At 35.3% G+C, this 13,014-nt stretch overlaps 1 protein-coding gene across 1 annotated transcript in view; it reads left to right on the top strand.

The window, feature by feature from the left end:
• The window catches only part of RAB10 (RAB10, member RAS oncogene family), a 32,919-nt gene extending 22,240 nt beyond the window's left edge, over nucleotides 1-10,679 (top strand). The window contains exons 2-6 of the mRNA XM_032215456.1: nucleotides 591-651; nucleotides 4,565-4,703; nucleotides 5,977-6,066; nucleotides 6,844-6,945; nucleotides 8,482-10,679. Of these exons, the coding sequence (XP_032071347.1) occupies nucleotides 591-651; nucleotides 4,565-4,703; nucleotides 5,977-6,066; nucleotides 6,844-6,945; nucleotides 8,482-8,565 (476 nt within the window). The 3' untranslated portion in view covers nucleotides 8,566-10,679. The remainder of the gene's footprint in view (nucleotides 1-590; nucleotides 652-4,564; nucleotides 4,704-5,976; nucleotides 6,067-6,843; nucleotides 6,946-8,481) is intronic.
• The last annotated feature ends 2,335 nt before the right edge of the window (nucleotides 10,680-13,014 follow it).

Here is a 13,014-nt window from a genome sequence, read left to right as displayed (position 1 = left end):
AAGGGGGAATAAAGAAGATAAGGATAAATAATAATACTACAATCACACTAAAAAGGTACAGGTTTCCCTGTTAGTCATGTCCTAATCTAGGACAGGGTACTCATCTCCTTTGCATAACTAGTTACATATATTGTCCTGAAAACCTTAAACTAGCCTTTGGAAATACTTATTTCTGGTTTGTGGAGACAGTATAGAACAAGTATTACATGTAATTTCTTACAAAGTTGAAGCTGGAATGTCTTGGTACCTAAAGTAGTACAAGTAGGTAATAATTGGGTGCTTTTTACTTTTATTTTATTTTCCTAGCTTATATGATGTCTTAATTACAACTGACTGTCAGAAGCTTATAAATCTGAGTGCACTCTTGGTATTAAAAACATGAATAACAAAAAAGTAACTAAAATGAAATGCACAAAGGAGCAGCCCAGTGTTCCTGTGGCAGGGAAAAAATTTTAAATAATCTTTTCTATAAGGTTATTTGATGGAACATTTATGTTTATACTTCTCAGATGTACTGCATTTGTGTGCGTTCTTTATGTGAATGTTTTCATGCTGCTTTGTTGATTTACTTGTTTTATTTTACTTTGTAGGGATAGATTTCAAGATCAAAACAGTTGAATTGCAAGGAAAGAAGATAAAGCTACAGATATGGTAAGTGACTAACTGTTTGACATTCAAAATACTTTATGTGATTTTTATTAGCTACATTTGGCTTGTCTGGTTAATATATCTAATCAAGATACATCATTATTTAACCATGATGATTCACTGTAGCTAATGATTACAGCAAAAAAAAAAAAATCATAAAATCAGATCAGTCACATGCTGACAACAACCAACATGACTTTGACTGCAATTCCAGGCTCAATTATGGTCGTAATTGAGGACTACCTATATCATATGTACTAATAAAGTGACTACATTTCCTATAACACTGAATCTTCTCTCCTAGTCTTTTAATAATAACATTGATAACTTTTTAATTTTAGAAAGTTTTTAATATTGTTTATTTTATGATCTCTTCCTTTTTTTTCCTACACCATCCAGCGTTACCATTTTGTGAGATGGGCAGCTACATAAATATGAAGAAATAAATTTAAAATCCCTGATTTAAGATCCTCTAATCTTTTAAAAAAATAAAAGAATTGGTGTAGTTGTTAATATAAAAAATGATGGCAACTATAGAGATCAAGAAAAACTGAATATCTCAAAAGTCCTCTTCTCCCACAAACGTATATAAAAGGAACGTAAGCAATGCTATAACCTATATATTTTGCAGCTACCCTGTTCCCTGAAAATAAGACCTCCCTGGATTATAAGCCCAATTGGGCTTTTGAGTGCATGCGCAAAAATAAGCCCTCCCGAAAATATTGCGACACAGCAGCAGCCATGAGGTAACCACTCTTGCCGCCTCCTACACCTCAAAAATAATATGACCTCCCCGAAAATAAGGCTAAGCGCTTATTTCGGGGGTCAAAAGAAAATAAGACCCTGTCTTATTTTGAGGGAAACGAGGTAGTCATTCTAGAGAAATCACACTCAGTGCAAATTGAATGTGAATTATAATTTCATTAAATTTAATAACAAATAGCATTATAGTTCCAAATGCTATTCTTTCACTGACCTACAGTTACTCTTGCTTAACAACACTAATTGGGACTGAATGTCTATGGAGATTCTCATTCATCCGGGTCATGGTTGTCCCAAAGGTGCTTTTTCAAGAGGCAACTGGACTTTCTGTTTTTTCTCTGAAAACGTTACACTTTTCATCCAAGAAGCTTCTTCAGCTTTCAGCTCTCAAGAGCTGAAGAAGCTTCTTGGGTGAACATGTTCATACCCTGCAATGAACCATAGTGTGGTTTGTTGGTGTCACCTTAACATATTTTCATTGTAGTAGTTGTAAATGCTAGTAGTTAATGGCTTAGAGTGTTGCATGAATTCAGCTAATGAGCCATTAAACAATGGTTAATTGCTTAGAGTGAACTTTCTTTGACTTTAGAGTAGTATGTGCAAAGGGGAAAAAGCTCCCACTACATGCTTATTCCAGCTGATGTTACTTATTCAAGGATCTTAACTTTTCTTTAAATTTAATTGTATTTTATTTCTCTTTAAATTTTTAAGATACAAAGTAAGAAGGTATGTGACAGAAGGAATGCTTGACAAAATTTTTTAGGAAAATATACACTATTTGCATAAAGGTCTATTAGTTAAATTTACAGGTAGTTCCTTGCTTAATAACAGTAATTGGGACTGGCATTTAGATTTGTTTTTGTTAGACCTATATTCCATCCTTCTCCTTGAAGCTTAAGGCAATCTATAACATACTCCATCCTCCAAGTTTTCTTCATAATTTTCCTCCCACAGCAATCTATTTCTGAAAAATGATTGAGCTGAGACTAGCCCAAACTAATTGGGTAAGTTTCCATGGTACTGCATTGATTCTCTTGTGAATTACTAACTGTAATTCCAATGAATTGCACTTACTTACCTGTTTGTTTGTTTGTTTGTTTATTTGCTCCCCATCTCACCTCCGGCCAATACTTATAAAAGAAACATCAAATTTGACATATGGAACAAAACGTTATCAGAGCACTGACATTTATTTTTAAATACTTTTGTGAAGACATGCTTCCAGTAATTCTGGAAGACTCATGATTATAAATTAATCATCTTGCTCTTTCTTTATTAAAATTAGTGGCCACAATTTGTGATATCTAAACTAGATGTCACTTCATTCATTTTTAAAAGGGAAAACATTTCTTGGAATTGTAGAAAAAAACTCTAGATTTCAAGATAGTTCGCTTCTGTGCAAGAAAGACTACTTTGTATTTCAGAGAATAGCAATCATGTTTTTGCATTTATACTATCTTATTGCTATCAATTTAAGACTGTTGCATTTATAAAATTATCTCCCCTGTAAAATCATTCTCTGTTGTATCATGATGTACTCAAGCTTAAGTTTGTCTGCTATTTTGCCTTTGCTTCTATCTTTGTTGTTTTATTCATACAATTACAATATTCAATAATTATATGAATCTGTTGGTTATCTTAAAATTTCAAGTACTTGAGCCTCTAAGCTATCCATAGGTCATGCATCTCATTTAGAGAAAATGTGAGTACAGTGTCTCATGTTTTCCCATTTTTCCAGCCAACAATACATTTCATGATTCATTATGAAAACAAGTAATTTCTTCCAACTTTCTTTTGTTTTCATAATGAATCATGAAATGTATTGTAAAACTTGACAAAGTAATTGCTTTATATGATTGTACTGTCTTAATTGAAATCTAGATCTCTCTTAGTCCTGAACAAAATGAATTGTGAACCACATTATAGCAAGAAAGGCAAAATCAAATCCATCACAATTCCAACTGAAATGAAGTTGAAAAAAATAATCCCTCCTGTCTAGGAGGCCTGGATATTCTGCAGTTTTTACAAATCATATAATCTAGATTACAATTCAAGGAGCTCTATACATTGCATTAAGGAATAGACTAGTAAAAATCTGTATTTCTATGAGGAGGTATTGCTCATAAAGCACTTTCCAAAGTTGTAAACTATTTTTTAAAAATAAATAAATTAGGTGATTGGAATATATTATGGTAAGTGGGAAAAATTGTTATTGCAGCAGTTACTTCATCAGTTGTACAAAGTACAGGTAACATAATTGAGCTCAAAATTTCCATTGCTAAGCAAGAGAATTGTTAAGTAGGCTTTGCCCCATTTTGTGATCTTTCTTGCATAGTTGTTAACTGAATCGCTGTAACTGTGAAGTTAGTAAAACATTTGTTTGATTGATTAATTTGATTTGACTCCATTTTATTTGATTGCTGCGGAGAGTTAGGTGAATTTGGCTTCCTCGTTAACTTTACTTCTCAAAAGGTCACAAAATGTATCCCATGACCCTGGGACACTGCAATTGTCATAAATACATGCCAGTTGTCAAGCATCTGAACCATGGGGATGTCGGAATTGTGAAAAATGGTCATAAGTCACTTTTTTCAGGGCCATTGTAAGTTTGAATGATCACTAAATGAATGGTTGCAAGTCAAGGACTACATGTATTTGTCTGAGAACTCAAAAACTGATGAAGGCTTTACAGGAATTCTCCGCACTTCCACCTACCCCTGAAGTCAGATAGTTCCATCCCTGTTAATGTTCCAGAAATCCCTCAAGACTTAGTTATGTCACCAGGCCTGGAAGTCCCAGGAAACCAGATACATTTTAGATGACTCCACTGTGGTTGATACATTCACTTTGTAGTTCTCGTAGAATTTACATTTTTAATAATTAAATTTTTATATTTTTATAATTATTTTTATATATATTTGTTGCTTTACTTGATTGTTGTATGCCTCCAAGAGTTGCTTTTTGCAACATGAGCCACCATAAAAGTTGGATAAATAAATAAATAAACACGTTGTAAGACATATTTCTTCAGAAGAGTGTCAAATCTAAAAATTATCTAGGTGTTACAACTGGTTTTGCTTACTCATTTTCTCCCCTACCAATATTTTTCACCATTCTGTTAGACTCTTCAATGTTTCATTGCTTTTCTTTACAGGGACACAGCAGGACAAGAGCGATTCCATACCATTACCACCTCCTACTATAGAGGTGCCATGGGAATCATGCTAGTGTATGATATCACCAATGCCAAAAGCTTTGAAAACATCAGCAAATGGCTTAGAAACATAGATGAGGTAAGCAGTTTAGTGCAGGTTGGTGCAAAACTAGTGCTTGCAAAGAAATTAACTAAATATCTTTTCATTCCTGACTTTTCATCTTTTTTTTGTGGGGGGGGGGGAAATGTGGTCCTGATGTGTTCAGATGGATGCCTGTTTATTACGGAAGAATCGGAAAGAGTTTGACACTATACATGATCCCAGGGGATTTAAATGCCATCTGCCTAAAATTTGAACATATATACTGAATGTGTCAGCATTCTTTTGTTGTTGCTTTTTACAGACTTTAGATATGTAAGAATTATATCATGTACAGTACTTAATACATTTACGTATATGCCGTTTTATTTCTCAAAATAATTAACTTTAAGATACTAAAACAGTAGAATCAAGAGGAAATGGAAATAAGGGGATGTTGCCACAGAGTCAGGTATGGGAAGGTAAAGAAAATAATTTTTTTAAATCTATCACAGACCAATCTTGGTTCTTAAAAGGTATTAGGCATGATAGTATCCTTTGAGGCAATCTTGCTTTTTGGAGTGAATAACCTAACCATTTTCCTCATAGCTAGTATTACATATTACATACTAGTAATCTTCATATTTAAATTTGCGGCTTGGACTTTCAGAGATTTTGCATCATAAATCAAAAATGATGGTCAAGACTTGAGCAATTATTGTCTCAAAACAATGAGGGGATAAATGAGGAATGATTTTGCTAAGACGTAGTAATAACGATTAATGGCTTGAAACTATTAAGGAGATTGGATGATAGGACTATTTTTTTAGAACTGTGTTTAGGCAGGATAAACTTGATTTATAATAAACTAAGTGAACTATCCAGCCAAAATATAGTACATCTTTTACCTGATGCAGATGCAGTTAAGATACAATATCCTATCCAATCACCTCCAAGTCACACTATTTCCCAGTTCGTATTAATTTATTATATTATAGATTTCACCAATTTAGATGTGTTTAGACCATGCAGGATCACAGTAAAATTGTACCCAATAAAAGAGTATAATCTGAAGCATATCCGTCTTGGCAAAGTGTCTATATAACTTTAGTGTATATTATTATATTCTTTACAATTGAGTACCGTTATTTTCTGATTTTGATCTGTAGTACATTTAGTTACCTATTTTACTTAAATAACAACTGCCCAAGCCCAAAAAATGAAATGGAAGGGGTTGTAAATTTCATTCACGCCCTCTGAGCTTAACTTTCATAGGGTGGTTAATAGAATGCTGTACAGAAATATAAAATGTCATTCTCTGATTGTACCCTAGCATGCTAACGAAGATGTGGAGAGAATGCTTTTAGGAAACAAATGTGATATGGATGACAAAAGAGTGGTACCTAAAGCAAAAGGTGAACAGGTAAGTCAGCAATTTTCTGCATTGGTAGTGCAGATAATAGAGGAAAATAAATCTTAGGTTTCCCTTAAGCCAATGGTTAGCATTATTTTGGTGGCCAGAAGATATTACTGGTGTGTTTAGTGAGGCTGAATCCTGCTAGGTTAATGTGATCATATTATATGTTTTGATACGCCTGGGAATAGGGTTAATTGTAATGTGTTTATCTTAAAGTTAACATTACCATTTTATGTATTTCTTGCTTTATAAGAAACTGTTGTAATTTTTAGCAAGCAATGGACTGAAAGTTTTAAAACTTCTAATTGATAAAAATGTAACAATGTGGAATACTTTACAGTCCTGGTGTTAGAAATTTATTGCTGGAGGGTTCCCCCCAATTTGGAATGTTGGTTTGATTTTTATTTTTTAAAGTTCTAAGATATGGTGTTCTTTTGTATAACATTTTACAATTGACAGGAAAAGTATTTTCTCAGAGTCTGTGCTATCTTTATATTCCTGTGAGAGCATAATCTATTATTTAACTAGCATTTTAAATTGTACATATATTAATTATGCTTTGCTAAAATGTTTTTAAAATGTGTTGTTTTGTTATATATACTTTGGGACAGACTTAGAAGTTGTTCTGCTAAATTTGCAAATCATCTTTTAATGTGTTTATGATTATGATTTTTTTAAGTGTGTTTTGACAATATGTCTGAGCAAGTTCACATTTGCTGATGTGTATCATTTTCCAGAAAGAATTTGTAACACGTCTAATGTTTTTCCCCCCTTTTGGTCTAGATTGCAAGGGAGCATGGTATTAGGTTTTTCGAAACTAGTGCAAAAGCAAATATAAACATTGAGAAGGCATTCCTCACGTTAGCAGAAGACATTCTTCGAAAGGTAACTGCAATCTTTAGCAGAAAATGGGGTGGCAGGAACATTAAAATACTGAATATGGTTTGAGATCCTGACTTATTAGTAGTATCAGTCTTGCCCATAGCTACCATGCACCAGAATGTCATTGGTAAAACATGAAGAGCAAGGGAAATCATGCCTGCATTCTGGGAAGAGTTTGAGCCCATTACTCTAAAACAGTGTTTCTCGCTGGCTGGGGAATTCTGGGAGTTGAGGTCCAGACATCTTCAAGTAGCCAAGGTTGAGAAACACTGCTCTAAAAGAAGTGACCAAGTCATTGGGGCTATGAGTTTTGTCATCTACAAAAAAGTTTGTGAACCCTTTGCAATTCTCAATGTTTCTGCATAAATATGACCTACAACATGATCTGATTATCCCCACAGGTTCTAAAACTAGATAAAGAGAACCCGATTAAACAAATGAGTCGAAAACATACATGTTTATTTAATTAAGGTGCAGACATGGTTTTTCATAAAAAGCTTTGGGATAATGTGTTGGCTGAACCCAATAAGGTTATCTGTTGGACATGAAGTTGTCTTTAGGGGCACCAGGAATTTCTGTGTTGGTTTTATCCTTTTTGTTTTGTTGTTGTTTGTAAGCCACCAGGGTTATATATTGAAGTAGCGTAGCCATATTGAAGTTTAAAATATATTTTATGTTATTTAACAAATTTATATAACTCCCCATCTTACGAATGGTGACTTTGGACAGTGAACACATCATGATGAAAACACTCAAATGCACATTAAAAAACAAAGGCCAACAGAGATGGAGCTAACCTCAGGGGTAATAAGGTTCTACAGCGTAAAAGTCATATATGTGATGGAGCTCTCTACTAGACAGCACCCATAGCATACCCCATTGAAATAAGTTCATGTAATTGGGCAGAGACAATTCCTCAAATAACCTGGTATAATTTACATAAATAAATGGGAGACACCATTCTACCAATATAGTCTAACTTCAAAACTGGGGTGATAATACAAAGTAATGGCATTTTCCTAAGGCCCATAAAAATTAGAGTGTAGCTGAATAGTAATTATTTCAGTAGTTATCTTTGTATGGTTTTATGTACCTAAAAAGTTGAATTTCTGTTAAAAAAAATTCTTGACTACTACAGGTAGTCCTCAACTTATGACCAAAATTGAGCCCAATTTTTCTGTTGTTAAGTGAGTTTGCCCCATTTTATGGCCTGTCTTGCCATGGTTGTTAAGTGAATCACTGCAGTTGATGAGTTACTAATCCAGTTAAGTCACTCTGGCTTCCCCATTGACTTTGTTTATCAAAAGGTGATCACATGACCTTGGGACACAGCAATGGTCATAAGTATGAACCCGTTGCCAAGCATCTTAATTTTGATCACTTGATCATGCTACAAAGGGGGTAACTGTGAAAAATGGTCATAAGTCACTTTTTTCAGTGCCATTATAACTTTGACTACCTGCACTACTGTGGGCTCAACTTTGTTGCTCCTATGATTGTGAAATGTGGCTTAACTCTTATATTGCTTCTTTATTGCAGACCCCTGTAAAAGAGCCCAACAGTGAAAATGTAGATATCAGCAGTGGAGGTGGTGTGACAGGCTGGAAGACCAAGTGCTGCTGAATGTGTTCCTCTCACCAAGCACCACCCATCACCCCTCCTCTTCTTGCTGTGGAATAAACCACTTGGCCCATTTTTAACCTTAAATATTTTTCTCCTCATCTTAACATGGCTCCACCTTTCTTTTGTTCTTCTGTTAGGGAGCACTCACTGACTATAATTTTCTTGAAACAAACTGTATTAAAATCATGTCTGACGTTATTTTTAATGTACCAGCTGAACTCAATGCCACACTCTGGTTGTATTATAGCCCAGTCTTAACATTAAAATGTAGAACGACCATTTCAGCTCCAGTCTGCAAACCGTACAAGAATAAAACCTAGCATTAACAGTTTATTTTGTACAACAGTGGGGTTTTATTATGAACACTGTGCTTAAGTCACCATATTTGCATAAGCAAAAAACTCATTCGCCTTGAGTATGTAAGTGGGGTTTATTTTGTCCTGTGCCTTATGTGGAAAGGAACTTAAGTTCTTCCCCTCCCCACTTTTTTTCTGTTCTGGTGGAAGCAAGACAGAAGATCAAATTCTACTGTGGTGACTTTACTATGATTGATGTAGAGGATTGAGGACAAAGGGGTTAGAGCAAGCTATTCCAATCTGCTTGATGTCTCTTTTCCTGTTGGTTTAAATTCTGACTAGTTCCTGCTGCCATTTTTTTTCCTCTTTAGCAGTCTCCCTCCCTCCCCTTTTTTTTGCCTGCATGCCGGTTTTATTTTTTATATATATAGCGTGAAGTGTTAAGAGATGGCAATACAGTATGATTGCCAAATTTAATTCGAAGTACAGATCACAAATCTTTCTGAGGTAAAACGTGAAGTATTTACTAACCTTTGTCTAGCAGCTGTCAGACCAATTACTATTTCTCCCTTCCTTCCTGCATAGTTGTTGGGGTTTATGATATGGAAGAGTTAATTGCATGCACTAGTTTTCTATGGAGGATGATGTGGCTGTCTTCAATCTTTGTGTATGACTATACCATGTGGTTCCCAAATCTACAGCCATTCATAAAAGAATTTGGTTTTCTTTGCTGCTCCAGGCAGGTGACTCAGTAGCCTAGTCAATATTTAAAATGTGGGGGAGGGGGGAGAAAGAGGGCAAGTAAGTTTGAATGATCACACCCCTAGAATGTTTTCCTTCTGTGTTAAGTTCTTCACAATAAAAAAATCCCTTGTTTACAAACCTGGGCAATTGTAACTTCTTTCAACTAATACTGAAGAATATTAAGCATAAATATCACTTTAAATTTTCAGCTTAAGGAAGCAAGTATTCTCTGCTTTGCGGGGGTCCCACAGGAACGGGCCTTGCTTTTCTGGTTTCCCGATTTGCCTCTCATTCTAGATCTGCTAGAAATGTCATTTAGACACCTATATTTAAACAACAGAGAGGTGTTCAGTTTTGAAAATGAACAGGGGTCAAGGGCTTGTATCTTCTGAGGCTCATGTTAAATTTGGGTGCCTTGCTGAGTCATTCTTTTCACCACTTGGCCTGTCTGTAAAAGGATTTCCTGGCAAATTCCTCCTCCCCCCCCCCCCCTAGTCTCAGAGACAAGCTTGAGACAACCTTTTTGCACTTGTTTTTAGAAAATTTCCTCTACTAATTAAATCGGCTGATGAGGCTGACTAATTTTAATAAAATGGAAGTGTTGGAACTCTAGCCTTGATCTGGTTTCATAATAATTTTCCTGTCTCCTTTCCCTTATGCTTGGGAATTGATTCCTATCCTGTTTGTTAATTAGTCCCAGGTGAGTGGCTGTTAAAGTTAAAGGCAGAAACCAGGGACTTGAGGGGACAAATCAATTCAGTTCTGTTCCTCACATATTGATGTATTGATTAGTGTTGTAAATAGAAATTGTTACCTTTTTCAGATCTGCACTTTCTAACATTATCAAAAAGGGAATATAGAGTGTGCATAATTTTTTGTATAATCTTTGTTTAAAGTGTGTGCTTTTTATTTGCTTCCTTGGGCTTGGCCCTCCTGTATTAGTCTCTTTAAGAACCTTTGTAAAAGCTGTGTTCATTAAGCACCAGGTAGTTAATCAAAACAGTCCACTCTCTGGTACTACTAGATGAAAAATCATACTCTACTTAACAAGTTAAATAAACTGAAATATTTCTAGCTGGTCTATTTCTGTTAATAATTGAAAATGTGATTTGGTTTTTATTTTCTAAGTCCCATCATTTATATAATAGTAGGCAAAATAAAGCCATTTCTGGGTGTGCCTTTTTCTTGCTGGAGGGGCTAAAGTACTAGAGGAAAAAACTATTATACAATATCAGAAAAGAGTTTGTTTAAATCTCATTGCTAAAAATACGAAGTCTAGCTCTCCTTTTGTTTACTCATGTCAGAAAGACTTCCTTGAGTCACATTTGACTTGAGACTGTTAACAGAATATGTACATGAAGTTTTCTTGGCAAGAGCATGAAAATAATATGCTCTTCCCAGAGTTTGAGTCTAAATGTGGTAAAGAAGAGCATCTTAAGGACAATTGGTAACTAAATAAAATATCTTAACTTTGATCTCTTGTGTTGTGGCAACTTGGTTGGGAGAGTTAATTGAAAGTTAATCCTAGCTTTTCTAAGGTGATTTTCCAGTATAAATGGAAAGACTGGAGCAAGTATGTTTGTTCTGCTCCTGATTTTCTATTATGTACAGTGGGACAAGTGGCTGGTTAGCTTTCTCCATTTTGTCAGTGATAAATCTAAAATTCCCTTCAATTTGCTCTATCAGCTGATGTTAAGAGTGATACCAGCCATTGCAAAGCATGTAATGAGAACAAGGTATTCAACAAGGTATTCTTAGATGGGAAAGGATTGAACAAAACTTGGAAAGGTTGATAATGGATACAAGGGGTATGGATAACAGGGAAAACAAGATTGAAGACTGAATAAAGTTCTGAATAAAGTAAACACAGTGGCCAAGGAAGCATACGTTAAACCTTTTGATATATCCACACTTATCTTGTAGTACCTACTTGGAGATTTCACACCTGGCCCTAAGCACAATCTTTCTATTTCTAGTACTTCCACAGATAGTCTTCATACTAAGTAGTAGCAATTTTAAAAATGCTAGTATCTTCCAGCAACCACCAGATAGCTGCCTTCTATCAAGACTTAATAGACCTTCACTTTCATTTCTGTTGCTTCAATATACAGCTTAACTCATCTTTCTTGCCTTATATCTGTTTATTGTACAAATATTTATGAACATCAATTCATAAATATTTCTATCCTAGTCCTTGGTAGCAGCTCTCTGAATTCTCAAGCAGAAACAGTGAGAATAAGTTTGATTTTTCCCATGACCTCCCTCAGTAATTTACTTGGAAAATTGCAACAGTTGAAGTTTTCTGTGTGCAGAACAGTAGCTTTCTTCTGCTACTTGGTGTTTTCTTCCTTCTCATTTTTCCCTTTTGTGACAGTGTCTCTAGGTTCCTTCTCTGAAACACATGTTCTCAGGCATATTTGCTTGAAAGCAACTAACTTGACCTCAAGCAGAATCACTGTGGGATATTCTTAAACTTAGCAGAATTCACTTTAACAGCAGAGGGTGCTGCTCTTCCATTTGAGAAGAGACCAAGAGTCCCATTTTGCTTAAAGTTGATAGGGCTGCTGTTGGTAAGGTTTGAATCCAGCCTTAATGCCATATGCTCAGCACTTATATATTACTCTCCTGATTAAGACTACAGATTTGGTATGATAATTTTGTAATTTGATTCTCTATTTGCTTATAGGCTGAAGACAATATTAAATACCCCTTTTTAGCAGCTTATTCCAAGAAATGCAGTTTATTTTAACGACATTGTACAACCCTTCCAAAATTCAAAGAAGGGCTGAAGGAGGAGGACACGATTTAAATAACATGGTTGACATAAAGCTACTATTCTGCTATATAAATCCCAGTTCTTGCATTTGCTTAATTTGCTAGCTGGCATAGAAACTTCAATGTAGTTTGCTTGTACACACTCTAATTGGTAGACCATCATTCCAAAAGAGACCGAACATAACAAGCTCTGCAAAACTGCCATTCTTGCAAAGTTTATGGAGAGATTAGTTTTAATTTATCAATAATACTGATTCAATTTTTAGATTGCACTATATCAGACTGGATTACATACAAAGCTAAGCTATAAATCATGTTACAACCATACTATGTGGGGTTCATATACTACATTAGGGGTCCCCAACCCCAGATCCGTGAACCGGCACTGGTCCTTGGGATGCAGAAACCAGGCCACACAAACAAGCGGAGCCGCATCCACAGGATGCAGGCAGCACACGAAACTTTGTCCCCTCCGGGCCACAGAAAAACCTCTCTACATGGAACCAGTCCCTGGTGCCGAAAAGATTCGGGGCTGATGTACTACACCATCAGATCAAATAAACCACATAAGAGCTTAATGCAATTTGTGGACATTAGTTGTGGGGTTCTCTGCCTAGGCCAGATTGGTCTTCAC

This window comes from Thamnophis elegans, chromosome 4 (assembly GCF_009769535.1).
Source record: "Thamnophis elegans isolate rThaEle1 chromosome 4, rThaEle1.pri, whole genome shotgun sequence".
Classification (NCBI taxonomy): domain Eukaryota; kingdom Metazoa; phylum Chordata; class Lepidosauria; order Squamata; family Colubridae; genus Thamnophis; species Thamnophis elegans.
This window is presented reverse-complemented; position numbering and strand designations above follow the sequence as displayed.